The 27,384-nt window shown below is 34.9% G+C and overlaps 1 protein-coding gene across 15 annotated transcripts in view; it reads left to right on the top strand.

The window, feature by feature from the left end:
- Window positions 1-27,384, top strand: part of RYR2 (ryanodine receptor 2) — a 383,167-nt gene that overhangs the window by 212,613 nt on the left and 143,170 nt on the right. For all 15 annotated transcript variants that reach the window (XR_010439574.1, XR_010439573.1, XM_064708448.1 and 12 more), the window contains 7 exons: window positions 1,316-1,508; window positions 3,307-3,523; window positions 3,747-3,851; window positions 8,392-8,495; window positions 12,601-12,684; window positions 15,707-15,866; window positions 25,804-25,951. Coding sequence is in view for 13 of the 15 variants with exons in the window: in XM_064708448.1 (XP_064564518.1) it covers window positions 1,316-1,508; window positions 3,307-3,523; window positions 3,747-3,851; window positions 8,392-8,495; window positions 12,601-12,684; window positions 15,707-15,866; window positions 25,804-25,951 (1,011 nt within the window). In the remaining 2 variants the exon portion in view is untranslated. The remainder of the gene's footprint in view (window positions 1-1,315; window positions 1,509-3,306; window positions 3,524-3,746; window positions 3,852-8,391; window positions 8,496-12,600; window positions 12,685-15,706; window positions 15,867-25,803; window positions 25,952-27,384) is intronic.

The following is a 27,384-nucleotide window of genomic DNA, read 5'->3' as shown; positions in this document are numbered from 1 at the left end:
TATATTTGCCAAAATTTTAGTGTCTAAATCTGGTCTCAAGTAGCATTCTTTAAGTGAATGAAATATCCACTCTTCATTAGTAGCTTTTTTTGTGTTTTGTTATCCCTACTATTGATTGTTTCTTTCTGTGATTTATTTTATAGTAACTTTCAGCTGCGATATTTTCATATGACAGTATCACAAGGTCATTTTTCATATATAGAGTTTTGAAAGTGTTGGTATTTTTTCTTTTTCCTCAGGGGTTAGGGAGATATGTGCATGAAAATTAGCTTGTAGAAAAATTAGTAAGATTTCATTATTTCTGCTTCTGATAAAACCACATGCCTTCAGCTTCTTCCTAGAAACGTAGTGCTAGTTAAGTCTTTCATGTTTACAAAAGTTGGATGCCCCAGTTAAAAAGTTAGTGCTCTGTTCTTAGTAAGCATCATGAAGTATCTCTTGCAGACAGTGCATAAGTTATTTTTGGAAAACATATGTAGACATGTTTTCAAACAGCTTCCATGTTTTTTCAAAAATTTTGTAGTGTAGATGACAGTAAATTTCAGACAAAAACATTTTTTATTTCTAAATTCTATAGCTTGTTTCTCTTGGGGAGCAGGTGTGCTTGTGTAAACTTGATGTAAGATAGAATAATCCTCTAGAATTCATAAAAACTGATTAAAATATACATATATTACTGAATATATATGCCTTCAAAGTGCAGCTGTCTTTATATATTGCTGAAAAATGCTGGTTTGCAGTTTAATGATGAAACTGAATAGTATATACTCTCATGCAAGTTTGGAAGAGTACCATGATATGGCCATTAACAGGGATTACCTAATTTTCCATAAATAATTCAAAGTGAGATAGTCTTCTTTGTCTAAATAATGAAGCATTCTTTAGAAAAGTATGCTAGGTTTTATATTAGGTACTAATGGTTGCAATGTGAGGAATAAAATGTAGTTTTCTTGATTTTGACTGTTTATATGGATATCAATAATTATTCTCACATTAAATGTAATTGAGTATTATTATTTATTTATTTTATTATTTATTTTATTATTTATTTTGGTTTGCAAGGATTAACTGAGTGTTTGGAGATGTGGCTTGAATAAAGGTGTGAAGACAGAATGATGAGAGCTGTGTTGATATGACTGTATGCTGCTATTCACAATATTGCCAGCTTAAAACCAGGTCTTGGATGTCTTAGGTTAGATATTTGTGTATTAATATGTTTATGCTCTAGAGTGATGTTTTTCTCTTTTTTAGCCTTCTGTGAAAACCAGTGTGGTTTTCATAAGTTTCACTAAATGTGTCTCTGTTACTTCCATAGGTTGTGTAGCACGATCAGTAAATTCTCCCAACCAACATCTATTAAGAACTGATGATGTTATTAGTTGCTGTTTGGACCTGAGTGCCCCCAGCATCTCTTTCCGAATAAATGGTCAGCCCGTTCAAGGAATGTTTGAAAACTTCAACATAGATGGCCTCTTCTTCCCAGTTGTCAGCTTCTCTGCAGGAATAAAGTTAGCATCCCGTGGAGTTGTTTGTGGTTTTTGGTTTTTTTTTGTTTGGTTGGTTTTTTTAAGTCTGTTTTTTTTGTTTGTTTGTTTGTTTTTTCCTGTATAGATGAATATGCTGAATATTTCCCAGGCTGTCTGCTCTCATTTCTCTTTCTGACATGTTTTTTTTTTTTTTTTTTTTTGGGCCAAGTTCCAGTTCTTGAATAGTGAGAGCTACAAAGAAGTCCTGAAGACACAGTGCATCTCTTGCTTTTTAGCACACCAGTGGATTCTGGTGGTTTGCAGCCATATATTAGAAACATCTTAATAATTTCTTTGCTGACAAATTGCTACACATTCACTCCAGGGCAGCATTTTGCATCAGCTTTTGATATTAAAAATATATTTTCCCTAATTCACCTGTTATGAGGTAGTAACTATTATTAAAGGAGGCATTATCTGCACTTACCTTAAGAAATAGTGGTCATGCACTTCCTCTTCTGCAGCATGAGTTAAAACGAATTCAATCTGTATTCTGGTTGCTGTATTGGTTTTTTATAAAATTTCAAGTCACACTTGAGGTGCTAAACATCTGCTTCCATGTATTGAGCAATTTGAAACTGTAATATTAAAAAAGGTTTTGTGATGTTCCAACTCCCCAGCTAATGTTGGGGAGACCAACGTTATCAGGACTGTCAAAGGTGGAGGCTGAAAGTTGATTTCTGTTGGAGGTGGAGCAATGTTCTCTGAGGGATCATTCAAAGGATACCACAGAAGCTAAAAGCTATCACACAGAGCACACACCCATCCTTTGCTCCATATGCAGAATACACTCCTTTAGACTTTGCTTTTCATAGTACAGGAGGGAAAATGTAGTAAAATCATAGATCTGCATGCTACAAAATGCAAAACTATAAACCTGCATGCATTACTTCTGTTATCAGAGATATTATTGACAGATATTTTTTGTTTGCTGCATGCAGTTTTTGAGTGTATACTGGTATAGTACAAAAAGTTATATAAGATACTCAGAAAAGACACAAAATTCTTTTGGTTTAAGGCTAGTCTTTTGGGTGTTTTTTGATTCCTGCTGGATGGCAATGTTCTAGGAAGATTTTTCAGTATTATGCCATGGCAATGCCCTGTTGGTATTATGTCATTGCTACACCATTATTACCTCATTGGTTGAATTTTTCAGTAATAAAGGGCCATGACATATTCACCATTTTTCATTAATAAAAGAGTAATTTCCCCTGAGTCTCTATTATTATGACAAAAGTTTTAGGGAAGGAAATTTAGGAGATTTTGTATTGTGTCCTAAAGATTTAGTTGTATGAGAGAAAAGAAAGAACCACAGGGTTTTAGGTTCATTTCTCAAATGAGTTTGAATGGAGACCTCCTCAATGGAGAGAGTTTTGAAGTCCTTGATTGATTACTCTGGGTTTTAATCTCTGCCTTTGGAGACTCAAAAAGCTGCTGCTTACTTTAAAGGTGTGCTGAGTAAACCGATTATTCTGTCTCTCAAAGATTATTGGTCTTGTCATTTAAAATGTCTTTAGTGAAGTAAAATTAACTAGAAAAAAGAATCATTTAGTTTTTCTGTTTTTCTGTGTTTTTTCAATCTCCTACATCATAAACCAGCAGCAGTTAGAGAAAATTGAACTGTAAACAATGAAAAGAAGCTGCAACATTGACATTCCTGCCCCCTCCCCTTTTTTTTTTCCCTTTTAAAAATAACATTTAATATTCTTTAGGCTTAGAGACTGATTAGGCTTTCCACCAGAAGTGTCTTGGTTATCTAAAGTAATTCTGATGTTTACAGGGTTCGTTTCTTGCTTGGAGGTCGCCATGGAGAGTTCAAGTTCCTTCCTCCCCCTGGATATGCTCCATGCTTTGAAGCTGTCCTACCAAAAGAGAAGCTGAAAGTGGAGAACAGCCGAGAGTACAAGCAAGATCGTAGCTACACAAGAGACCTGTTGGGTCCCACTGTCTCTCTCTCACAAGCAGCTTTCACTCCAGTTCCTGTAGATACTAGCCAGGTATGGCAATGGAAAGATTGCATTCTCCTTTTTAAACACACACATATCACATGCCTATTTTACTTCATTTTGTTGAATTTGCACCTTGTCCCAAACTTGTTTTTTTTCTTGGGATTTATTGAGATCTGGTTTGTATGAAGTTTGTCTGTTATGAAAGTTGGGATGGCATGTCAATCAACTTATTTGTAATAGCCTCTTCCTCTCTTATCTCTTCTCTATTTAGATTGTTTTGCCTCCTCACCTGGAAAGGATTAGAGAAAAATTAGCAGAGAACATCCATGAACTTTGGGTTATGAATAAGATTGAACTCGGTTGGCAGTATGGACCAGTATGTACCTTCCAACTTGATTTTCTGTTAATTGCATTGTATGATTTAGTACATTGGTTTCAATGTACTAATGGAACAGCATTTTTCATCATGGGCCCCATAATTAGTAAGGTTTTAAACACTATCCTACCATAAGCATGTGGAAACCAATGGCACTTGGGCATTCCTGAACAAACATTCTGGTATTAAAGATATTTGGTGTGACCGTGTTTGCAGGGGTCTCAGGTTGAGGGAAGAGACGAGGATTTGACTCCATGTTTCAAAAGGCTTTATTATTTTTTGATATATATTACATTAAAACTATACTAAAAGAATAGAAGAAAGGATTTCATCAGAAGGCTACCTAAGAATAGAATACAAAGGAATGATAACAAAGGTTTGTGGTTTGGACTCTCTGTCCGAGCCAGCTGGGCTGTGATTGGCCATTAATTAGAAACAACCAACTTGGGCCAATCAAAGATCCACCTGTTGCATTCCACAGCAGCAGATAACCATTGTTTGCATTTTGTTCCTGAGGCCTCTCAGCTTCTCAGGAGGAAAAATCCTAAGGAAAGGATTTTTCATAAAAGATGTCTGCGACAATTTGGTGCTGAAATTTGTGCTCTAACTGTCAGCACAGAAAGCACATAGTGAATTTTTCACCTCCTATTTGTTCTTGGAGCAAGATGTTCAACTGACTGATGGAATAAGCCAATGAAAAGAGTTATTCCTGGTTCTCTTTACATGTGCTGACATCTCTTTCAAAATTCCAAATAAGTATTGCCTATAGAAAATTCCATTAAATCTGATTTTTGCTTTCCTTTTCTCCACTTCTTCAGTCTCATGTCTGTATTAGGTGCTGTACATACCTATTTTCTTATCACTTTCCTACTTTTCATGGAGTATGAAAAAAAATTTCTTTCAACATTTCATCAGTAAAAAATTATCATGTTATTGTGCTAACTATTTGTTTCCCAAATGCTGCTTTATGAAGAAATTGCTGTGAAGAGTATATAGAAACATGCTGTATGTACTAAATATAAGTGTCAAAACATGTATGTATTCTATTTTTGTTACTAAAAAGCTTTTGGGCTTCTGAGGAGTTCACGTTACAGATTTAATATAACTGGGCATAGGTATTTATTTGGTTTAGCATGCAGAAGTACTTAAAAATATATGATTACCAGAGAAGATCTCTAGATTTTGTTGTAGTTAATTTCCCCACCAAACCAAACGCAAAACCTCAGTTAAATTATTGTGTCAAAACATTTTAATTGTGGTGTAATCATGCCAGCTGTGCAGCAATCTGCAGGAACTCTTAGTGTACCATTACATATTGAGAGTCTGATTGTACAGTTGAACACTATTTAAACCATATATGATAAGTACCAAGTGATAAAGTTAGTTATGTTCAAAATGAAAGTAAGTGTTGAATATTTTAAACTATCTTGCTTTAATGCGTTGTGGTAGGATGCACTCTCTTTGGGATCCTGATAGAAGATATGCTGATAATTTTCTGGAGGTTGATTTCTTAATCATACTGGTTCCTCATAAATGATTTATCAATTTCATAGAATACCCAGAGTTGGAAAGGATCCACAACGATCATCAAGTCCAGCTCCTGACCCTGCACAGAACCATTACCCAGAGTCCCACCCTGTGTCCAAGAGTGTTGTCGAAACACTTGGTCAGGCTTGGCGCTGTGACCACTACACTGAGGAGCCTGTCCCAGTGCCCAACCACCCTCTGGGTGAAGAACCTTTTTCTAATATCCCACCTAAACCTCCGCTGACACAACTTCAGGCCATTCCTATGGGTCCTGTCACTGACACTACAGAGAAGAGATCAGTGCCTGCCCCCTGCTTCCCCTCCTGAGGAAGCTGTTACTACAATGAAATCTCCCCTCAGTCTCCTCCAGGCTGAACAGACCAAGTGACCTCAGCTGCTCCTCAAATGCCTTCCCCTCAAGGCCCTTCAATATCTTCATTGCCCTCTTTTGGACACCATCTAACAGTATCATGACTTTCTGTGGGTTGTGGCACCCAGAACTGACTCTGGCGCTCGAGGTGAGACCACCTCAGTGCAGAGCAGAGGGGCAATCCCCTCCCTTGCCGGGCTGGTGGTGCTGTGCCTGATACCCCACAGGTCAGGGTTGGCCCTCCTGCCTGCCAGGGCGCTGATTCATCTCCAGCTGATTCATCTGCAGCTTGCTGTCAACCAGGACTCCTAGGTCCCTTTCCCTGGCACTGCTTTCCAGTGTCTCATTCCCTGGTCTGTCCATACATCCAGGGTTGCCCCACCCCAGGTGTAGAATCTGTCACTTTCTCTTGTTGAATTTCGTGGGGTTGGTGATTTCCCAGGCCTGTAATTTGTCCAGGTCTCTGCAGGGCCTCCCTACTCTCCAAGGTGTCAACAGCTCCTCCCAGTTTTGTATTGGCTGCATTTAGGCCACTGTTGCCAATTCTAGTTATCTGAATTCATGCACTGCAGTTACTAAGTAGTGGGGGAAGACATGGCACAGAAATTAGCTTGGTCAAAATATTAGATTTTGTCTTTTTACTTCAGAGCAAGATGCACTGTATGTAGTAGCTAGTGGTGTTTTTTCACCGTCTAAAAGTTTAAAGGCTAATAGACAGACTTTTAAAATGATCCTCCAGATTATAAAATATTTCTGCTGTAGCCTTTTATATTTCTCCTACATGTCTGCATCATCAGATCTGTATGCTGTATCACCAAATTCATACCCACTATTGCATGTGCTATTACTACTGCATTCTATGCATGTAACAAAGTAAAATAGCAAGTTAATGTAGAAAAATAATTTAACTCTGAATATGTGTGCTATTGAAATAATCAGATGCATCTGCATATCTTTGTTTCTGTTCAATGTCACTGCACATTTAAAACCAGCCTCAAAAATTATGAATTGATGGATGAGTTCTGCCACTAATGTAATTTGTTTTCAAGGCAGTAGATTTTTATTTTATTCTCATAAAAAATACCCCAGGAAACTGCAAGGTAACCCACAAAATATGATAGAATTATTATACATTTTAGTTGTAGGACAGAAATAGTGTCACTAGGGGAAATAAAATAATTTGAATTTCTGAGGAAAATACCTGATATCCAAGACTTAAATTAGCTGTACACAGATCTAAACTCAGAGACTATACTCAATTTTTTAATATACAGATTACCAAAGATCTTAGGAATCCGTAAATAAACACTTTCACTGCTAGCAAAAGACATTTCTCATTTTACCATCTATTAAATTTTTTAAGTGTTTGGCAGTTGAATTGCCTGTGTTGTCTGTCCAAAGAACATTAATCCTATCAAATCAAGATAAATACCCCCTGGGGACTGTAAAGATTTTTCAGTCCAAAACATAAATAAATGACTGCTGTTCAATTTGAAAATTATGTGCTTGAATCAAAATGCAAAAACTACATTACTCAGCAATGTTATGGAGAAATGTGATTTTTTTCATGACATTAAATAAACTAGATTAAATAATAGTGTAAATATCAATTTTGAAAAATTATAACAATTAGGCTTTTTAACTTCAACTGTTAGCATTCAGTTTTCCAGCAGAATTATCTGATTGATCAAAAATCAATAATGTTATTTTTCAATAACTTCCACTTTGAACCATTAAAGGTCAGTATAAATGGTGAACTTGTGGGCCTTAGAAGATTGACACTAAGATGTTACTGGGCAGATGTTAACAATTGCATTGGGGTCTTTTATTTAATATTTTCAAACTAATGTGTTTTATCAAGCCTTTGTAGATGTTGTTGGCTAAACTCTAGCTATGATTCTAAGCAGATGAGCTAGAGGGTGCTTGGTTATCACAGCCTCCGAGGCTGCCTTTCTAGGTTATGCCTAGTGTTAGATTAAACCTTTGTAAAATAGAGGAGGTTAAAAATGTTTCTCATCATATTTTCATGTTTATAAAATGTAGGATTTTGTAAATTATAGTCTGTATGTCTCTCCTATCACTACACTAAAGGTAAATTCATGTTACACTCATATGTGACTTCCTAACAGTCATATGCTGCTTCTAGGTACTAGAAATAACTTAGAAACAAACATTTTCAGAAGTAAGATATGGGGAAGATTTCTTTTACATTGTTAGTTTCATTGGGTAAGGATATCAGTACTATCTGTATCAACATATTTATACAAACTGGATGTAGAATTTTTGAAACATGGGGTTGAAGATGAGATGGTACTTTATGGCTGTATGTTAAAACAATATAGATTGCACTGTTCTTGAACTTCGCATATTTCCTGTGAACATCTGTATAATAGCGTGCACAAATTTGCATTGATTCCACTTGAGATATGCAAATCTGAAGTTTATTTGCAAATGCAAATTGTGCCTTGCTGAATACTGATCATGCTCTGAGAATACAGAATACTTTCTGTTTTGAGGTGTCATCCAGTTTGAGTACTTCTAACAGGATCAGCTTTTAGTACCTTGTGGATTGGACTCGTTTTAAATTTCTTCTAGTTTTTGTGGCATGTTGAGGCATGTTATTTTTTTCTTCTTTTTTCTCAGGTTAGAGACGACAACAAAAGACAACACCCATGCTTAGTGGAGTTCTCCAAATTGCCGGAGCAGGAAAGAAATTATAACTTGCAAATGTCACTTGAAACACTGAAGTAAGTTTCTAGAACTTTTGAAATTTATAGTTAGAGTTTCCAGAACTATAATTTGGCATGCAAATTAAAATTTGATGTGTAGGAGAGGGTAATAATATGCAAATGAGGGAGTGAGATACATTAATGAATTATGTATTTGGCACTGAAAATGACTTTGATAGTCTTTTTAGAATTATTGATGTAATGCTGATTGTGAAATGAAAATTCAGAGAGTTTTCATCTAGGATGAAATAGATTCAAGGTTTGAAAAAAAAATCTTTGCTTCTTTGGTTTTATTCAATTTAGTTTAATTCTTTCAATTTTCTTTATTGATAAAACACACTTTGACACTCAATAGATATTTAAATTAAGAACTTTGCTTCAGGACCCCTTGCTACTATTTCTGTGTCAGTGTGCATTTTGCCACAGAACAAACAGCAGCAGGCATTCCCTCCTTTTGTGGATGAGTGGTTAGATGTGTGAATGTCATAGAAGCTCTCCAGTTGGAATGCTAGCAAATTTCAATGGGACATTAAAGGGTTTGTTGAAGTAATATAGTTTTGTCTTTTACAAGGCTACAATTCCTCGCCTCAGCTTTTTCAGTAAAGGAGGTGTGAGTTCTTACTTTGCTGTAAATTAATTGAAAAAATCTATTAGTGTAAGTAATTTCTCCCATATGTAGGATTGCATGTAGCCAACGTGTATTTGAGAAATATTTCTCAAACTGATAAATGCTTGATGGTAGATGTGGTTCTCCAATCAGCCATACTTCTAATCTATTCTTTCTTTTTTTTCCCTGTTAGAATGTGGTTGCTTTTTACTATTCAGAGAGATTACAAAGGATGAATGTCTGCATGTGATTTTACTTTTCTGTGAAGATTGGCCTATATTAATATCCTTGCCATGCAAACTGATAGTGCAATATACTGTCCTAAGAAAAGGCCTTTATATCCTCATAGTGGAAAGCTATGTAGAACACCTCTTCTAGAACTTCTTGCAAATTTATTTTCAGGCCAGCTTCTCTGCACTATTTACTGATCTACCATTCCCACAGTAAATAAATTACTCAGTGTGAAACTGAGTGCTTAGGGTTGTATTTATGACCCTAAGTGCTAAACAGTTTCTGGAGGGATAGCTTGCCATTATTTAGAGGTAAAGCATTCAGAGAGCAATTGAACTGGAAGCAAGAAAATAAGTTCAAATTTTCTACGGGTAGATATTAGAATTAAAAGCAAAGTTTTTGAGCATTTCTCATCAGCAGAGCAATGTGCTAAGGATTCAGAATAGATTATTCCTTTTTAATGAAACTACAAAAGATGATGTCATTAGCTTCCACTATGGTTAGATATTTTCCTAGAATACTCTATGTAATACGGCTCAAACAGCAGAAAAATCATGCCCTCATAATTAAAGGCACACTGCTGATGTTCCACTAAGTATTGAACAAATTTAATGAGTCTGTAGATGATTATTGGTTCAGTATCCAGTGCTTTTCTAATCTAACCCTGTAAAAAATCCCCAAGTTTTTGTTTAATAAGCATACGAGTTATGGATTACTCTTTTTTAATTAATTTTATTGCTTACTCGAGAAAAAGTCTTTCCATTAAATGGTTAATATCCAAAATATAAAGCACTCAGTCCTTCAGTGGATTTTAAAAATGTGTATGCTTAGTGAACTAAGTCTTCCTTACCTCCTTGGATTAGTCCTTGTTTTCTGATAAATGAAGTTCTAATTTTGTAGTATTGAGTTGTATTTATCACGTAGACATCTGTTGTGCAGGGATTTAGGACCCTCTTGCTCAGTTTGTTTCTACATGCTTGAAAATGTTGAAAAATCAGTGAACTAATCAGTTCTAGGTGATCCATAGATGATGACTTGAATTGTAACCTGTCTTGACTATTTCTTTACTAGATGTGTCTAATCTACTAGCTGTCAATCTTGATGGGGGGGGGGGAAGGAAAGAAAATGTTATTTTAAAACTTCTAATAATTTTCATTACAATTTGCATCAAATTGTATACTTGAAATAGTTGCAAAACATGGAGAATAATGCTGACTGTAATTTTATTTTCCTTTGTGGTTTGTTGGCAGTTTTGCTGCCAAATGAGAGAGTTAGAAACCAAGGAAGATCTAAGTCATATTATCTGATACAACATTTATTTTCCATATACTGGGATCTTTGTTTATTTTAAGTAAGATTGAATACTTTTATGAGCTATAAAAATTACATACTGTAGGAAATGTCAAGATGCAGGAATTAGTTTCCTCTGAAAATGTCATAGGATTAAAATATGCTTGCTCATACGGTTTCTGCACGTGCTTATATATATGTTTTATAGTTTGGTCTTGTATATTTTTCTGGTTGTTCTTGCTTATTTTTTTGTGACTGACTTTCCCATTTCTGTGTGTTTACTCAGTCTTGTGTGATAATTACATCCACCATTGTGATGATGAGAGCTACATTCAGCCACTTTTCATTTTCTTGCTTAGGTTTGAAGAGCTTTAATGGTTTTTCAGATTCTGCTAGTACAGTCTGTCATTTTATCCTCCTGTGGCAGTCTTATTTGAATTTGTTTTGTTTGGGTAGAGATAATTCCTGGCTTACATTACAGGAAAATTAGGGTTCCCAGAGGTTAGCTCCTCTGTACTGCATTTCACTATTAGATATGTTCTCCTACTTATGCTGGTGATAGCTTTATAGGAATCATGTACTATTTATGCCAGTTGAAATCTAGCTGCATGAAGTATTCATAGCAGATAGTGTGTTCTGCAGGAAGGGGCCACTGGATATTTCCTCATTTCTGGCTTAACTGTCTAGTTTTAAATCAGGGTTCACAGTCCATAGGAATGGGACTTACTTCATGTAGCTAGAATTAAAAATATGCTGCAAGAATCTCCTTGAAACAGACAATTCATCTGCCAAAAGAAATAATGTTAGAAGAGTATTTATGCTCTTTCCCCCCCAAGTCAGTTCAAGAGCAGTAAATATAGTTGAAGCATGCTTCAACAAGAAAATATCATTTCAGCTGGTGGCAAGAACAAATAAAAACCTTGTTTGACACCTTTCTTCCACTTCAGGAAAATTTGGAATGGAGTCCAAGGTATTTACACCTGTGATTTCTTCTGTAATCAGTTTCTTTCAAAAATATGGTTATCACCCTCAGGTTTTGAGAAAATTCTCATCTGACTCCAAAGTTAAGTCTCTGACTTTTGTCTAGGATTTCTATTAATTTCAATGTCAATATTTTATCAATGCACCTAGACTTAAAAAGACTATAAGCCAACATTGACTATAGATACAGGAACAAATAATTAATAGTTTACTGAACAAATCCTGGAGACAAATGAGATTTTAAAATTTATGCTCATAAGCAGTGTGGCTATAAGGAAAGCAAGAAGTCTGAAGAAACCAAATTAGTATGACCAACTGTTGACCCTGTTTTAAGTTTATATAAATAGTGTTTGTTTTCTGAAATGACCTGAATTTTGCAGATTTAGGCCACAATGGGCTGGTTCAGTGGCTCTGTAGTATAAGCATCATGGTAGGTACAAGACACACTTTCTAGACTGAATAAGTTGGCATTTTTGGCCTAATGCTTATCATGCATTCTGCTGTAAATTCTGTCTTCAGAAGTGTGTTGTCCTAAAATACCCAGATCCGACTGAAACCTCTAAATAATGGCTTCTTCAGAATGAAGACATATTATAAGGATAAGTGATATTTATGCCTTTTTTATTTTTATGGCTGTGATATAAGTAATAAAACATAAAGATGTGGGTATGAAGCAGTATGAGTATGTAAGCACTATGAATATAAAGCAGAAATAATATTCAAAGGGCAATCTTCAAAGTGATACCTGATAGATTAAATATACTATATGATACTACACTTTGAAGTACCTTACTCATATTTTTGGAACATCTTGTGGCATTTTCTTAACACTATCAGAAAGTTTATTACATATACAAAAAGGCTGATCTTGATCTTTCCATATTATACTATAATAATTTCCATAGGTCTCATTTGTTTTATAGTGCCATTTGTAGGCACTATAGTGTGCCTATAAACAGTAGGAGCTCTAAATATCAAATTATCATTAATTATTCTCTGATTTCTGTGTCCTAGAACCCTGCTTGCATTAGGCTGCCATGTTGGAATTGCTGATGAACGTGCTGAAGAAAAAGTGAAAAAAATGAAACTTCCAAAGAAGTAAGTTCAGTGTGTCTTCTTGTTAGGCAGTGTGAATTAAGTGTATTTTATTTTAACAATTCAATGTTTACACTTCTAATTTTATTAGTTCTTGGGCCTGCATGTACATGCAGGAATTCTCAGGAATTTTCAGCAATTTTCACATACCATAATTTACAATTTTTCTTCCAGGTGTTTGTCACCTAATGTGTAGACAAATTTTAGGGGTGTTTTTGCCATGTTGTAATGTCTGACGTTCACAGTTATTTATTTCCTTTATGCATTTTGTATATCACAGAGGCTTTGTAAAGAATTTTACGATAAATTTGCCAATGTATTTTACAGTGTTGCAGATATTTAAAGGCGACTCTTTTGAAAGTTCTCAAATAGCCATGACGTATAGAGAACTGGTACAATCACCTGACTTTTTTCCAAGTGGTCTTGAATGTTGGCATCAGCATTAGTAGGACTGGGCTTAGCCTGGTATGGTATAGTGCCCTCCACTACCACAGCTCTGAAACCAGCTCCTATGGCCCAGCCAAGTTGTCCTGGCTTCTTAGCACCGGTATATGCACAGAGAGTTTGGGAATAAAGAACTTGGGATCTTGGATACAGTTGAGATAATGGAACTTTAGCTTCCTATGCCTATCTGACAGCCCTACTTCCCAACATACACTTGAGCCCAGGGGATGAAGGAAGATTATATAATATGTAAAAAGTCAGAAAGGTACATGCCACAGTTTTACTAGAAGAGAACTTCTGCATGATCTGTTATTCCTGAATTTAAGACAGTGACTTATTTTCCTTGGCTATGACTCAGAGCAATGGTAAGTGCTGCTTGCTGAGTTCCTGCCACCAGTAGCAGCTCATTGCTCTTTGCAGGAATGTGTTGTGTGCAGAAACTGCTGTTCCTCTGGTATTGCATATCTCCATTATTCACTGCAATCCTTCACTGACCCATACCTTTGTGTTACATGCAGTCCCTGAGGCCAGTGTAACAACCTCCAGCACGTTTAACTAAAGCACATCTTCTTTCTTCCTTTTGTGAGCCAAAAGCCTCTGCCTCATTCTGGCAAGATCCCTGCAGGCTTCTAGGTAATACTTTACTACAAGGTAGCTGTAAGAGCCTGGACCATCAATTCTTTGGTATCTACCATACTGCACAGATTTACATACCACTGATATTGCAGTTTCAGAATCCCTGATGTGGTGGCTTTGCCAGAATGAATGCGAATAAAAGCAGGGTATTATTTAAGTTCTCCCTCAAACTGTTCTTAAATTTTGGTATCCCAAAAAAACTGTATATCTCTCAAAGAAGAAAAGATATCTAGGGCCTTCTGTATTTTTGTTCTGAATTTCCTGGGCAGAAGTATATGTGCATTTGCAAGATTGTTCAAGTGAATCAAATTTCCTGCTTTTGAAAAACTGCAGCCAAATCTCAAGTCTGAAGAAATTATACTTTCTAATATAAGAAGTCCAATAATGTTGAGACTTTTTAATGTCATTAACCATCATAACTGTAGGAACGTGAAGTCATACCATACATACGAAGTTAGAATTTTGATACCTCACATATAATGTATTCAAAAAACTAGCAAAAAGGAAAGGAACACATTGTGGCTGCATTCCTAAAAGCTTGTGCAGGGGAGTGTGACTGGAAAGAGCACAGTAATTGCCAACCTGACAAGTGTGCTAATTACATATGTTTCACTGTTTCTGTACTGTCTTGTTTTACTCATCTCACTAAAGTGACTTCACAGAAACCTGATGAGAGGTAAACTGTGAGGGCAGTGAACTCCTGTGGGGGCTTGCTGTAATAGAAACCTGCAGATTGTGAACTATGTAGAGGGCTGATTTTGGAATGATGTTCTTGAATTGTTTTTTTCTAGCTTAAAATTTTTCTTTTTATTGTGGTAATTTTGAAGGAAGATTCAACCTCTTATTTATAGATGTAATCCCTCTTAAATACCTGGTTGTTTTAAATTATTATTTTCAACAAATAATTTGTTTAACTGTGTTTTAAGATGGTTGTTTCAGAAAAGAATTAATTAAGGTTGGTAAAGTATTTGATTACTTTAGGCTATAAATGGGGATAAATACTGTTTAATTTTATGGGTTCTTCTCTGTCAGTACAAATAAAGAAAATTACGAAATTGTGTAGAAAATAATTGAGCAATTATTTAAGCTAGCCATTCTTTATACACCCCAGGGTGTAGAATTTCAATGAGAGAATGCTGTTGTTTGTTTTCCATAGACTCCTTTTGTTTCAACCAAAATAGCTTTGTATGCTGAAGGAGAAATAGAATCACTTAAGTTGGAAAAGACCTTTAATGCTTTATGTCCTCTGTTGAAGGTTTGCTCATAAGTAAAGTAGGAGATTAAAGTAGGAGATTTCTATAATTAATGGGAAGGGAATAACTTTATAAAAGTAGCATTCCTAGGAGTGTTAAAAAAAGTGAGGAAGCTGTCTTTCTCTTCTGAAGTCGTGCTTAGATTTAGGCATTTGCTCCTGTGATTTGAAGGAGAGTTAAGGTATGAATTATTATGAAAACATTTTAAGGTGGATTTCAAAACTGGTCTTGAGTAAGCTATTTGACCTGCTCTGTCTCTTAGCATCCCTTTATGCAACAGGAAGAATATATTTTCTTGTTTCAGTAGGAAGTAGATAGAATTTAATAAGTATTGTGATCTGCTCAGAGGTAGAAATAATATTGTTGATAGAAGCATTTAGATAAACAGCATCTTAATCTACTACTTTGAATATGTGGCATTACTAAAATACTTTAAGAACAATTTTAGTTTAGACCATTTTGCATAGCTTTCATTACCAGCTACTTCATCCCATCACGATGCAATTAGCTTGAAACAGAATCAAATCAAAAACATATCAGTAATCAAATTTAAATTATTATTCTTTATGTTCAAAGGCAGATATCATACTTACATAGATATGTTGCATAGATGTTATTTCTTTCTTTAGTGGTTTCTCTTACTTTTCAGCAAGAAAAAAAAATTAACTGCAAGTTCTGTTTTCATTCAACAGCTATCAGTTGTTGAGTGGATACAAGCCAGCACCCATGGATCTGAGTTTTATCAAACTGACCCCCTCTCAAGAAGCTATGGTGGATAAACTAGCAGAGAATGCTCACAATGTGTGGGCAAGGGACCGTATAAGGCAAGGCTGGACATATGGCATCCAGCAGGTAAGTGCTAACTTCAGACACTTAAAACAGCACTTATCTATTGAGATATTTCACAACCAAATGGAAGTAATGGTGACACACAGTCAGGAAAAAACAGCTAGTGAATGCAAGTTTGTCAGCCAAAGAAAAAACCCAACATAATTTAAAGCAATCTTGCTAAATAGGAGTATGAGACTCTTTTACAAGCAGTATTAAAAAACTTGGTGGTATATTCTTGTATGCTATCTAAATCTCAGGGTGAGAAAATTGCATGCAGGAAGTTAACATGCTCCAGTATTTTAGGATATGTAAATATTGACTTTCACTAGGGGAATCATTTAAATGTTTGCAGTTCTGAGAATTGAATAATTTTGTTTATCCAGGAAAATAAGAATGTAAACTTCTAGTAATAACTTGGCTGATATGTTTTATTTTTGGCAGAAGCCTTGAACTGAGAATAGTTAAGTCAGTCTCAAAGTTCCAGTCCTACTTTAGTTGTTCAGCTCGAGTGAATGTGAATATTATTTGGTACTTATCCCAATGTGTTACAAGGGAGGAGAGTAAGAATAAAATATAGTGGATTGCTAAAAGGAAAACTCAGGTTCTTTGGTTTCTTTAAAAACCATAAAACCAGTCAATTGGGTGTACCATGAGCCTAATTTAGCCTAATTTCCAATACATCTGTTTTCCCTTAAGATTTTCTAGTCTTTTTGTGATTGGTTGTGAATTTTATATATAGAAAGGTCTCTTCATTTGTGTTAATAAATGTGTGGTAGCATTCCCGTGTGAAATTTTAGGACAATTTACCCCTGGAGAAAAAAAGAGTTTTCATGGTTTTGTGCTGAGAATAAAAGGTCATTATTTTTGCAAAAATGAAATAGAGCTGTTATGTAGGTACATACCTTTTTTTTCCTTGTTTTTGACAAAAATTTGAGTTTTACATTTCAGTGCCACATATGTCAAATTTTGTTCTTCTACAGGACCAAGATTCATTTTATTTGCAGAACTTTTGTGTAAAATAATAAAATAATCTGGGTTTTTATATATTAAGCACTTCACCTTATCACATACAGGTATGCTTATGTGGCAAAATATGCTGCATATCTGCATTTCAGTATTACTATGAAGCTGTTGTGTTACTCTGTAAGCTATTTAGGAAATCTATGTTCTCTATTTGGGTCTAGACAGAAAGTGAGTCAATTCTTCTGTTTGCAGACTGGAATATATGTATATTTTTTACTAGGAAAACACTGAAGATAATTCAGTGTTTGTGCAACTCCCCTGCTTTCCTCAGGATCAATTTTTTCCCTAATACTGCACCTTTAAGTAAGAGGTGGCCTTTTGAAGTGCTGTTAACATTTCTGATGGTGCGTGAATCATGAGAAGTGTTGGAAGTGATGGTTTTCTGTTGTCAGGTAGGGAGAGGGGATTAATTACTTTTGAACTCAATATTTCAATCCTGTGTTTATGGAGTCAGTGCACAATTCATTTCTAGAATAAAAAACTGTATGTTCAAAAGAAATATTTCTGATATATAGAAGAAGGCACTCAAGAATTTGTACCATGTGTCCCATATATTTTATTCTTGCAGAAGCCAATCATTTTCAATACAGGACCTTGCCAACTGGGAGCTTTGAAACAAATGAAAGTTGGGAAATGGTTACAACTTGGATAGAAACTTGATATAGCCCAAAATTAAATTTAGTTTTGCAACTTGAATTGATTGGTTAAGATAAAGTTAAGAAGTTTCTGGAATCAAATGCATCTCTTAGCTAATTATATTTCTAACTAGCTTTGGGAAAATCTAATCTTATGACTCACATCTAGCGAATAAATTTTCTTAGATCTTGAAGACAATTTAACCTACCCTTTGTATTGGTGTATCTTTGAAAAAACCCACAAATAATTTTGCCATATTTATTGAAGTGAGTTTGCAGTTAAATTGCATGTTTTCTGAATTAGTGAGGTATTAGGTAGGAAAGTTATATATATAAGCCATATATAAATGGTGATGTCAAAGACTTTCCCAGTGTTAATGGTTTGGGAATAATACATTAAAGATGTGTGAGTGGCAATGAAAAAATGTCTCCTTTACATATTCACAATATTTTTATTATAAACAGCCTTTATGTATGTTTGGTGTGCCTGTTGATATAGAAGGTTTTGCATTTGACAAGGTGTGATGTGATAGCCATAAATCATTACTTTTATTGTGGTTCCAAAAAGGCAGTGGAGTTGCTCAAGGCCACAACTTGGGTTTTAAAAAACACCCCAAAACCCCTAAAAACATCCATCAGACAAATCTAGTATGGGATATAACCTAAAAGTAAACACTTCAGAAGAATCGTGAAGTCTGTTTTATGTTCTCAGTATGTTCTTAGGGAAAGAGACTAAACTCACTGTTGAACCTAAAATGTTGTAGGCCTGTGAGGAGACATTTTTGAGCCTCACCAGGAGAGAGCAGAGGGGAAAAAGGAGAGGACTGATCTACTAGCTGAACATCTCCCTGTATTTTATCTACTGACTCCTAAGATAGTTTCCTGAGGGAAACTCTGGGAACTCTGGCCTTCCCTAGGCTCCCTTCCTAATAAATGTTCTACTTGCTGGATGATGAAGTTTAACATGAAAATTAAATCTCTGCTTACTTATTAAAATTTATAGTCTGGTGTGAGAAAACTCATAGCAGCTAGAGGTTTTGTTTAAAACCCCTTAGCCTTGTAATTACTGAGTGGTACATCAGCCATTTTTCAAGAGTTTTAAAAGATTGACTTCATAGTCTCAAAGATGTGTGTCTAGACAAATAGGATTTACATATCTACATCCATTCTGATGGCCAAGGACAAGTTTTTTGTATAAAAACTTTATTGGAATGGTAACCCCTAGTTAAATTTTCAGATATTTTTTAAGCAGTCGGTGTGTATCAATCTCTGATACACACTCTGATACTCACTCTTTTGACTTCCAGGTTATACTCTGAAAGAGTCTTAGGCAAATGCTTCTGCTCTAAATCTTGACTGGGCTTGGGTATATATGATGAATATTTAACTGCTCTTCTTTATCAAGACAAAGACAGGTATGGGCATGCAGAGAAGGGTCTGCAGAATTTAAAACTAAAAAGCTTAAGTGCCTATGAAACTGATCACATTTGGAGTTGCAAAGACAATTAATTTGGGGGTTTTGCAGTCCTGAGTGCTTATGCTTTAAACATCCAAGAATTTTTTTACTGACTAAAGACGTTTGTGTGCTGAGTTGTGCACTGTTGTTGAGAATGCGGTGCTGTGGCGCAGTGAGCAGTGTGATAGTTATGCTTTCAGCAGAATATGATTGTAAATGTGGACAAGAGCTCAGAAATATTCATGACCTTCAGGAAGCAGATTTACAAGGTCAACAGTATACTTTACTCCCTAATTCCTAGCAGACAAGTTACCACAGTCTCATGGATAATTAAACAGGTAGATGATGACCTTTTTCAATAATAGTATGTCTTGCAGAAGGTGCTGTGCTTTGGATATTGATGTTGATTTGTTCTTAATTCTGTATCTTTCTCTTTTCAAATATTTCTTTTTCTTCTGGAAAACAGACCAACAGCTGAGTTTCAGGAGTGCTTACAATACACAGATAACAAATATCATTTATTAAAATCCATGAGAAGAGAGCAGAAGGGCAAGGTGCTCCTTTCTGACGGAGTGATACAGTGACGTGATGATGTGCTGTATAATGCTATAAACAGATCTTGCAGAGCTGTAAAATAGTTTCTTAGGGGAAAGAAGCTTACAGAGGCTTTTAAGTAGATGAACTAATCACTGGGAAAAAATTATGGACAGCAATCGTGCTGTGGCTGTAGGATGAATTGAATAATCTAGTAGGTCTGTTCAGTATAAGAGCCTCATCATTTTGGGATTATATAAAATGAAAAAATTAAAGGGATACTCTCAAATAGTTAAAGTATAAACTATTTCTTTCTTTAAAAACTGTTGAGGAAAATGCCAGATTTTTTTCCTCTTTCTAAATCCATTACTGCTTGTCAGGCTTTTTTCTTAACAAGATATAACAAATTACATTTTTTGCATGACTATATACAGTATTTTTGTTCTGCTACTGCAGAGCCAGCCAGGAGAGGAAGCACAAGTTACCTAACAAATCTTGTTCCCAGAACTGTCCTGACAGCTGTGATGACACTGATCCCAAACAAGTATTTTTTGGTAGCACGGACTTACAGTTGCTTGTTGCTCCATGAAGGGAGAAAGTAGGAGCGAAACAGGTAGGAAAACCATGTATTTCTGTTTAAACACATTCAGTAGCAAGAGTAAGTGGAAATACAGGCAGAAAAAGCAGTATGAAAATACTTGACAGTGTCCCTTTAAGGGAGAACATGATTACCTGCAAGTTGGTAGTCTTGGAACTGGGGAAATGGTAAATGTACAAGGACAGATACAGGAGTTAGATCCAGGCAAAAAAGCAATATAGCCTTGCTGTAAGTGAATTGAAATAATCCCATTTGTCCTATGAGAGAAGGCTTTTGTTTTTTACCTTTATGGATTTTGATATTAAGTCCTGTTGTAACTCCATGAGTTTTTTCATTTGGTTACTTTTAAGGAATTTTTCATAACAAGATAATGGAAAACAATCTAATGGAAAATATTCAGAACTCATATAAGTTTATCCATGAACTTAGGGTATATTTTGGCATATCCATGAACTTAGTGTATTTTTTGGCATTCATAAAACTGTGATTTTATGCATACAGGAGAATCCCAACATCCATATGAGTAAGGGAAAGACAAAAAAGAAAAGAGTCAAGCTTAGAGATCAGAAAGCAAATGACAATAATTTAAAGTACATTGCCTGCCTCATCCCTTTTACTGAATACATGACACCTAGGTCTCCCCACTGATTGTAAAGGTCACAGGCAAAGATTCCTCCACATTTTGCTTATATACATTGCTACATATCCTGATAGGTTAATCAAAGGGTATCTTGCTTTTTCTTCATATTGCATTGTGGTCTGGCTATAAAAGCTAACAATCAGAAATACCATTTATACTGAAAAAAGAAAAAGGATTAAAAATCTTACAGCTTTAACAATTGTTTATAAATATTGGCAACTTAAAATTTTCCTTCTGCTCTGTCAAAAACATCTTAAAAAAGATGCTCTGAAGTTCCTGTCCTAGAATAGTCAGTTGGTATTGCTAAACAATTATATGAAATCTTCTCTTTGGCCCAAAAATGCAAGACATTTTGGTCTTTTAAAGTCAAGATCTTATTTTTTCAGATGTATGGAAAGTATATGGCATCATTAATTAAGATCAGGTGTTGGTCCTCTCAGGTCCTCTCAGGCTGCCTAAGGCTGCAATGCAGAACAGGCATTGTTTTGGAAAGTCAGGCTGGGTGAAATATGCATGTGTGGGAAAAATCAAGTTGTTGCTTATTTTTTCATTAGATATATATAAAGCCAGCATCTTGTCCTTGTAAAAACCACTTATGTTACCTCACTTTGACATTTTACATGATTTATACTGATATATTAGTTCCTTCCATTTATAGTCAGGGCACATTCTGCCAAGCATTCCATATGGCTACGGTCCTCAGTGAAGAAACTGTGCATGTATTACTAAGGATACACATACTACCAAGGTTAGAACTCAGCTGCTACTTGTATTCCAGGTGAGGAATACAACCTCTTCTTTGTTTAGGTGCATTTGGATTATTAACATTGCTAAGAATATGGCTTTGTTGTGCTTCTGGTTCTAATGCTCTGGACCTTGAAAATTGCTTTTTTAGTAAATACCAATTTAGAATTTTATTTTTCCTTTTTTATAATTTTTTATTTTCATGATTTCTGGTTAAGCATGAGCTGCTAAGATAGGTGTGGAAAAGCTAGCCCTCTGGCTAGCAAGGCATGAAAGGTATGTGCCAGACCCTGCTGGCAGTGCCTGTGCTGCACACGCACATGGTGGCTCACTGGTTTTCTGGCAGCACTGCTGGCAAACCTGCCCTGTAGCATTTGTTGTGGCAATTGCCCAAAATTCTTTGTGATAGTGAGAGGTGTGGATATTTGGTGTCGGTAGAGATCTGACAGCAAGCAGAATCAATTCACAGCTGTGGAATGAGGGTTTGCTAATGGTGCAAAGGGAACTGAGAAAACAGCAGCACATCTGTCTCACTGGACATCTGCTGAAATACATTTGTTATGTGCTTGTAGTTTAACAGCCTTGCTTATGAGAACAAAATCATTTCAGTACCACACAGAATATGTATCTGTACAGCTCTTATACTTTAAATCACAAAATATGGGTTCCTAAGAAATTATCATATTTTTTCTTCACTCATACTACTATGGTTTAACTTTTCAGTCTTTTTCTATCTTTCTTTCAGTTTAGCACTTATCTACACATGTTTCTGGTGACTTTTTGTTCCCTTTAGTCTAGTGGTCTGTGCTGTTCTTGAACTTCTTAGAGATTTGGGAAGGTCCAGGTGTGCACAGCTTTGCAATACATTATTTATAGCTCTGAAAACTACATTATTATTTTCAAATGTCTTTAAGAGGTTTATATGATGCTTTGTTTTTTGCTACTGAATTAGTGCTGAAGCACACAAATGAATTACACACACTCTTAATAGGTTCTTTATAGCTGTTTTAGAATTTGACTATGGTTTTGTTGTTTCGTTCTTACACGAGATGTGTCTGTGCAAGTTCCAGGACCAGTTGTAGGTTCAGTGCCTCAAGATCAGTTACCAGTTACAGACACGTCACAGACTCATTGAACAAAAGAATGCACTTTACATCTGACACGTGTTTCCTTGGAGTTACTTTGCAGCAGTGTTCCTTCTCTGTCACAGAAATTTTAAGAGGCTTGTTGATGTTTTTGGTGTGTATGTTCAGGTAATTTTTCTGTAGTTCTTTTCCTTTTAAGAGCTACATGTAGTTTAAAAAATTCATGCAGTTAAATTGGCCCATTGTTGACCAATTATTGCCTAATTGACATCCTTATATACCCTACGAAAAAGTGTATGAGTGCCCATTCAAATAGTTGTTTGTCTGTCATTTGCTATGTATATCAGAATCTGTCATGTACACTGTGAAAAGTAATACTGACTTTTCATGGTCAGTGCTATATCAGTGACATTTAACATTATTACCTCCATCCAGGACACAATCTGCCAGACATCCCAACTTTTTATGGTTGCAATGTTTTCCTAAGTAAAGTAAATTAAATTCTAAATTATTGATGGATGTTTGTCACATGAAATGAAGACAAAGCTGTGTAATAAAATCCATAGGCTTTTTTCCCCTTTTTTTTCTGTGATATGATAGGTTCTGCTTTCAAAACAAAAGAATTATATAAATATCATGTATGCTACCCAGCTAAAACCATTAATCTATTAACAAGTAGTTGCCAGATAAGCACTGTACCAAATAGTCTTCTGATGAATCATTACTGTCAAATCTGGAAAATTCTGGCCAAAAAACTTTTAAAAATTTAGGTTGAATGTTAAAACTTATTTTAACAGTCTACAATAACATCTTTGTATTGAGTAGGAGGAATTCAGTCTCCATACTGCTTGGAAATGTACTCAGTAAAAATTACCACTCTTAGCTAATCAGTTTTCTTGTTGACTTGATTGCGAATGTGCAAAGCTCAATCACTGCACAGGATCATTCTCTACACTTGCACCTGAGAGGTACAGAAGGTCATTAGCACTAAAACTTATGATGAGTATAACAATAAGAGTGGTTAATTCAGAAATTATTAACACATTCAAAATTTAAATAGATGTCTAATAAGAAAAAAAAAAAAAGAACCAAGTTGTTAAAAGAAAAATCTTTTCTCACATTCAAATTTAAAGATGTAGCCACAATCTTGAATAGGTGAAAAAGGTCAAAATCTTACTAGAAAAAAGGTCACAATGTTATTCAATTAGATCCAAGGAAAAAAATCTGTAAAATGACATTGGTATAATACATTAAATTTCTGTATTCCTTTTTTTTCTCTCCTTGCTCTCATTTTGTGCTTAGCCATTTTAAAAGCACTTATACTATATTTCATTTTATATGGTATCATTTTATATGGTATTTCATTTTATTTGGTATCAGTTGATTGCCTTTATGTTAATTTGTGTTAATGGTTGTTATGGCAACTACAAATGCATTAGTCTAACACTATATCATATATAAGAAGTTACATATTTATTGTTCCAAACTTTCATATTTTTAAAGACAGTATTTCACAATGTTTTTTGGATGTAGAATGCTTAATAGGAAATTATTTCTCTTTTTGTGTCCTTTCAATCACAAATAATCAAACTCATAGTATTGCATCACCTCAGATGATCTGAGGTTAACTCAGATGTTAATTAACATTAACTCAGATGTTAATGTGAATACTCTTATATAAAAAAATTATTTCTCATAACATTTACTTCAGCATTTGCTTGAAGGACACAGCCCTTTTTCACATCTACCAAATTAAACATTGGATAAAGTAGGATGTCAGCTTAAGAATTTGGAACAAATATGAAAAGTGGATCCCTCAAATGGTATTAGTGTTGACCCTGCCACTGTCCTTTCCACAAAATATAATTAGAGCTGATATGGTTTTGTAATTTGTGTCACCAGCAATGTGTTACCTTTATCTTTCTGTTAGCACTTTTACCATGTAGGTAATGCCTTAATATTTCTTCTCCTAGAGGCATAACTTGTAGGACCAGATTTCATCAAGCATTGGTTTATAATTGACCTTTCAATATCTGCTCATTATGACAAGGCAAGAGGCAGATAGTCTCGCATCTAAGCATTTAAAGAGTAGCAAAAGATACCTGCAAGATTTTTTTCAGAATGGATGTTCCAGTTCTTCTCTTCTTGAAAAGATTGAATTGAAACCACATATGTTCCTAAAACGAGAACTGTAATGCTGTTAAAGAAGTAAGGTGCTTTCACTGTAGACACTGTCTTCTAAAATAATAGGCATTGGTTTTGGACTTCGTAATAAATCTAACCAATAATAAAAGCCTCTCAACAGCAGCCATTTTTTATATGCTATGTCCAGTCTGTAATTTTTTAATCAATATAGATATTAGGAAAAACACGGAGAGTTCTTTGCATGGTTTCTCTCATTGCCAACAAATTCTGACAGGATGTGAGAAGAAAATGTAGAGAAGAAAACAATTCTGTTAGTCACTAAAAATTAGATTAGCCACTTAACTAATCCAGTTAAACACTGCTTTCAAATAAGATCATTTTGGAGTAGAGGAAAACCTAATCAATGTTTTCTAATAAACCTAAAATTCAAAGATTAAACCTTACCAATATTTTCATTTCAGCTGAAGAGTAGTTAGTGCAATTATCTATTGCAAAAACTCTACATGAGGAACACACAAATCATATTTTTGCAACCCCTTTATTTTTGAAAAAATACGTCGTAAATAGTTGTTATAGTAAGGCATGTGTTTATTATCTATTTTGTAATTTATTAATTAATGTTGCACACCTCCATTATTTTTTATTAGTAGTATTTTGTTCTTTTGTTTTTATCACATTCATTATTTGGGCATTTTGTATATTTATGGTAGTAATCTCAACTTTAGTTAGAAACAAGTTCCTTGTTATGGTAGCTGCTTCATAAACAGCGTATGAAATATAATTCTGTTGACTTTTCTGTCATTCTCTTTGGCTCTATCCTCGTTTCTGTGGTTTGTATTATTACTTTTTTAAGTAAATTTGACAGAATTTGCAGCAGGTGAAATAATACGAGCTTTGTTTATTTGTGTGTCCATTTTTTTAGTGAATTCAGTCTTGTCATTTCTAGACTGTTGCAATTTCTCTGATTCCTTGCCCTATTTGAAGTTACATGATTTCAGTTGGTATAACAATAATTTTTATGGTGTTACTGAAGAATAATCTTGTCTGTAAGATAAAGCAGAGTTTCTGAAATTGAACTGGTTTTTCATACTAATGCAGGATGTGAAAAACCGACGGAATCCCCGCCTAGTTCCATACGCTCTTTTGGATGATCGAACGAAGAAGTCCAACAAAGACAGTCTTCGGGAAGCAGTCCGCACCCTTCTAGGCTATGGTTACAATTTGGAAGCTCCTGATCAAGATCATGGTAATTAATCTTGGCTTTTTTTTCTCAAAAAAAGGTTAGAATTTTCCACTCTGCTATAGAATTTTTTTGTCCAATGAAACATTTTGAACGGATGTTTCCAAATATAATAGGTGCTTTTCTCCATCTTCTCTTCTCTTAGATCTTAATTTCTTTCTTTCCTTTTTGTTTCCTTTCCTTGTCCCGTGGCCTCAAATGAATATTTACAAAATGTAACATTTTTACATTTTAAAGCAATTCTTTAAAATTTAAACCAATCAACAAATTTTTTGGGAATAGTTTTATTTAATGCTATATTTGCTATTTCAACACAAAATAGGACAAAAAACTCCGTAAAATCAGTAGATATGAAGTTTATATTACTGAAATTCTAACTTAAATAGTGAAGAATTCTACAGTTTATGTACAATATTGTATTTAAACACTTAAAGATACAAGATGAAATTTTCTAAAATGAATGATTGCAAAGCAAATTTCTGTGAATGGCAACCTGTAAGTCTATAATTAGATAGTTCGTTAGAGCCTTTAAGTTTCCTGGACTTCCTCAGGGCTTGGAAGTTGAGTTAGACTGTAAGTAAATTTTAATCCACCTTTTACAATGTTTTCTTTGAACTTGCATCATGGCCAGGTTGAATGTGTTATTGATACTGTGGGCAGTATTTTCAATTTGAGACATCCTAGAGAAGGGAAAAATAATCTGAAGTAATAACAACGAATTTTTATAGAAAGTACACAACATTTAACTCAATAACTGCAGCATATATAATGTTAAGAAAGTACAAGAAATCAGGAGACATAATGTGCAAATAAATTAAATAGATCTAACCCCTATCAACTCTATTTCAGAAGTTCACTTAAAGATAAAGAAATATGGAGTAATCAAAATTAAAATTAGCATCTTTATTATCTGGAAAATATGGAAATTTTGAGAAATGCGTCTAAACCTTATTTTTTCCCCTTCATATCGTGATAGCAGTTGTTAAGTTTTGACCTATTTATGGCCTTCAGTAAAGCATTTCGGCAAAAGACAAAACTCATACCTAAAGTGTACACAGGGAACCTACCATTTGGAATTTCTTTTCCAAAGCACATGCTCTGATCCTTTGAGATGCTGCCATTAAATCACACTTAAATATGAGGCATTGCTGAGACCATGAATGTGTAGCAAGGCTGGATTCCTGAACATGCAGGGCAATGCTCCTCAGTGGAATGGACAGTGTTGGTGGGAAAATGCTGTGATCTCACTCTTAAATCTGCCAAGATGGGATCACTCTTTTTTTCCTTAGGATGCAGAGATTGTTGAGCTGGTTCTATGAATGGAGTTAGTAACGAAATGTAAAGGACACTAGTGCAATCCTTGAATCTGAAAGATGTTATCGAGGTTGTTGCAAAATTCCCAGAGGAAAGGAACTGCAGAACAGTATCCCATGAACTGG

The sequence above is a fragment of the Zonotrichia leucophrys genome, chromosome 3 (genome assembly GCF_028769735.1).
Source record: "Zonotrichia leucophrys gambelii isolate GWCS_2022_RI chromosome 3, RI_Zleu_2.0, whole genome shotgun sequence".
In the NCBI taxonomy this organism is placed as follows: domain Eukaryota; kingdom Metazoa; phylum Chordata; class Aves; order Passeriformes; family Passerellidae; genus Zonotrichia; species Zonotrichia leucophrys.
Note: the sequence above shows the minus strand (reverse complement) of the source record. Positions and strands in the feature narration are given on the sequence as shown.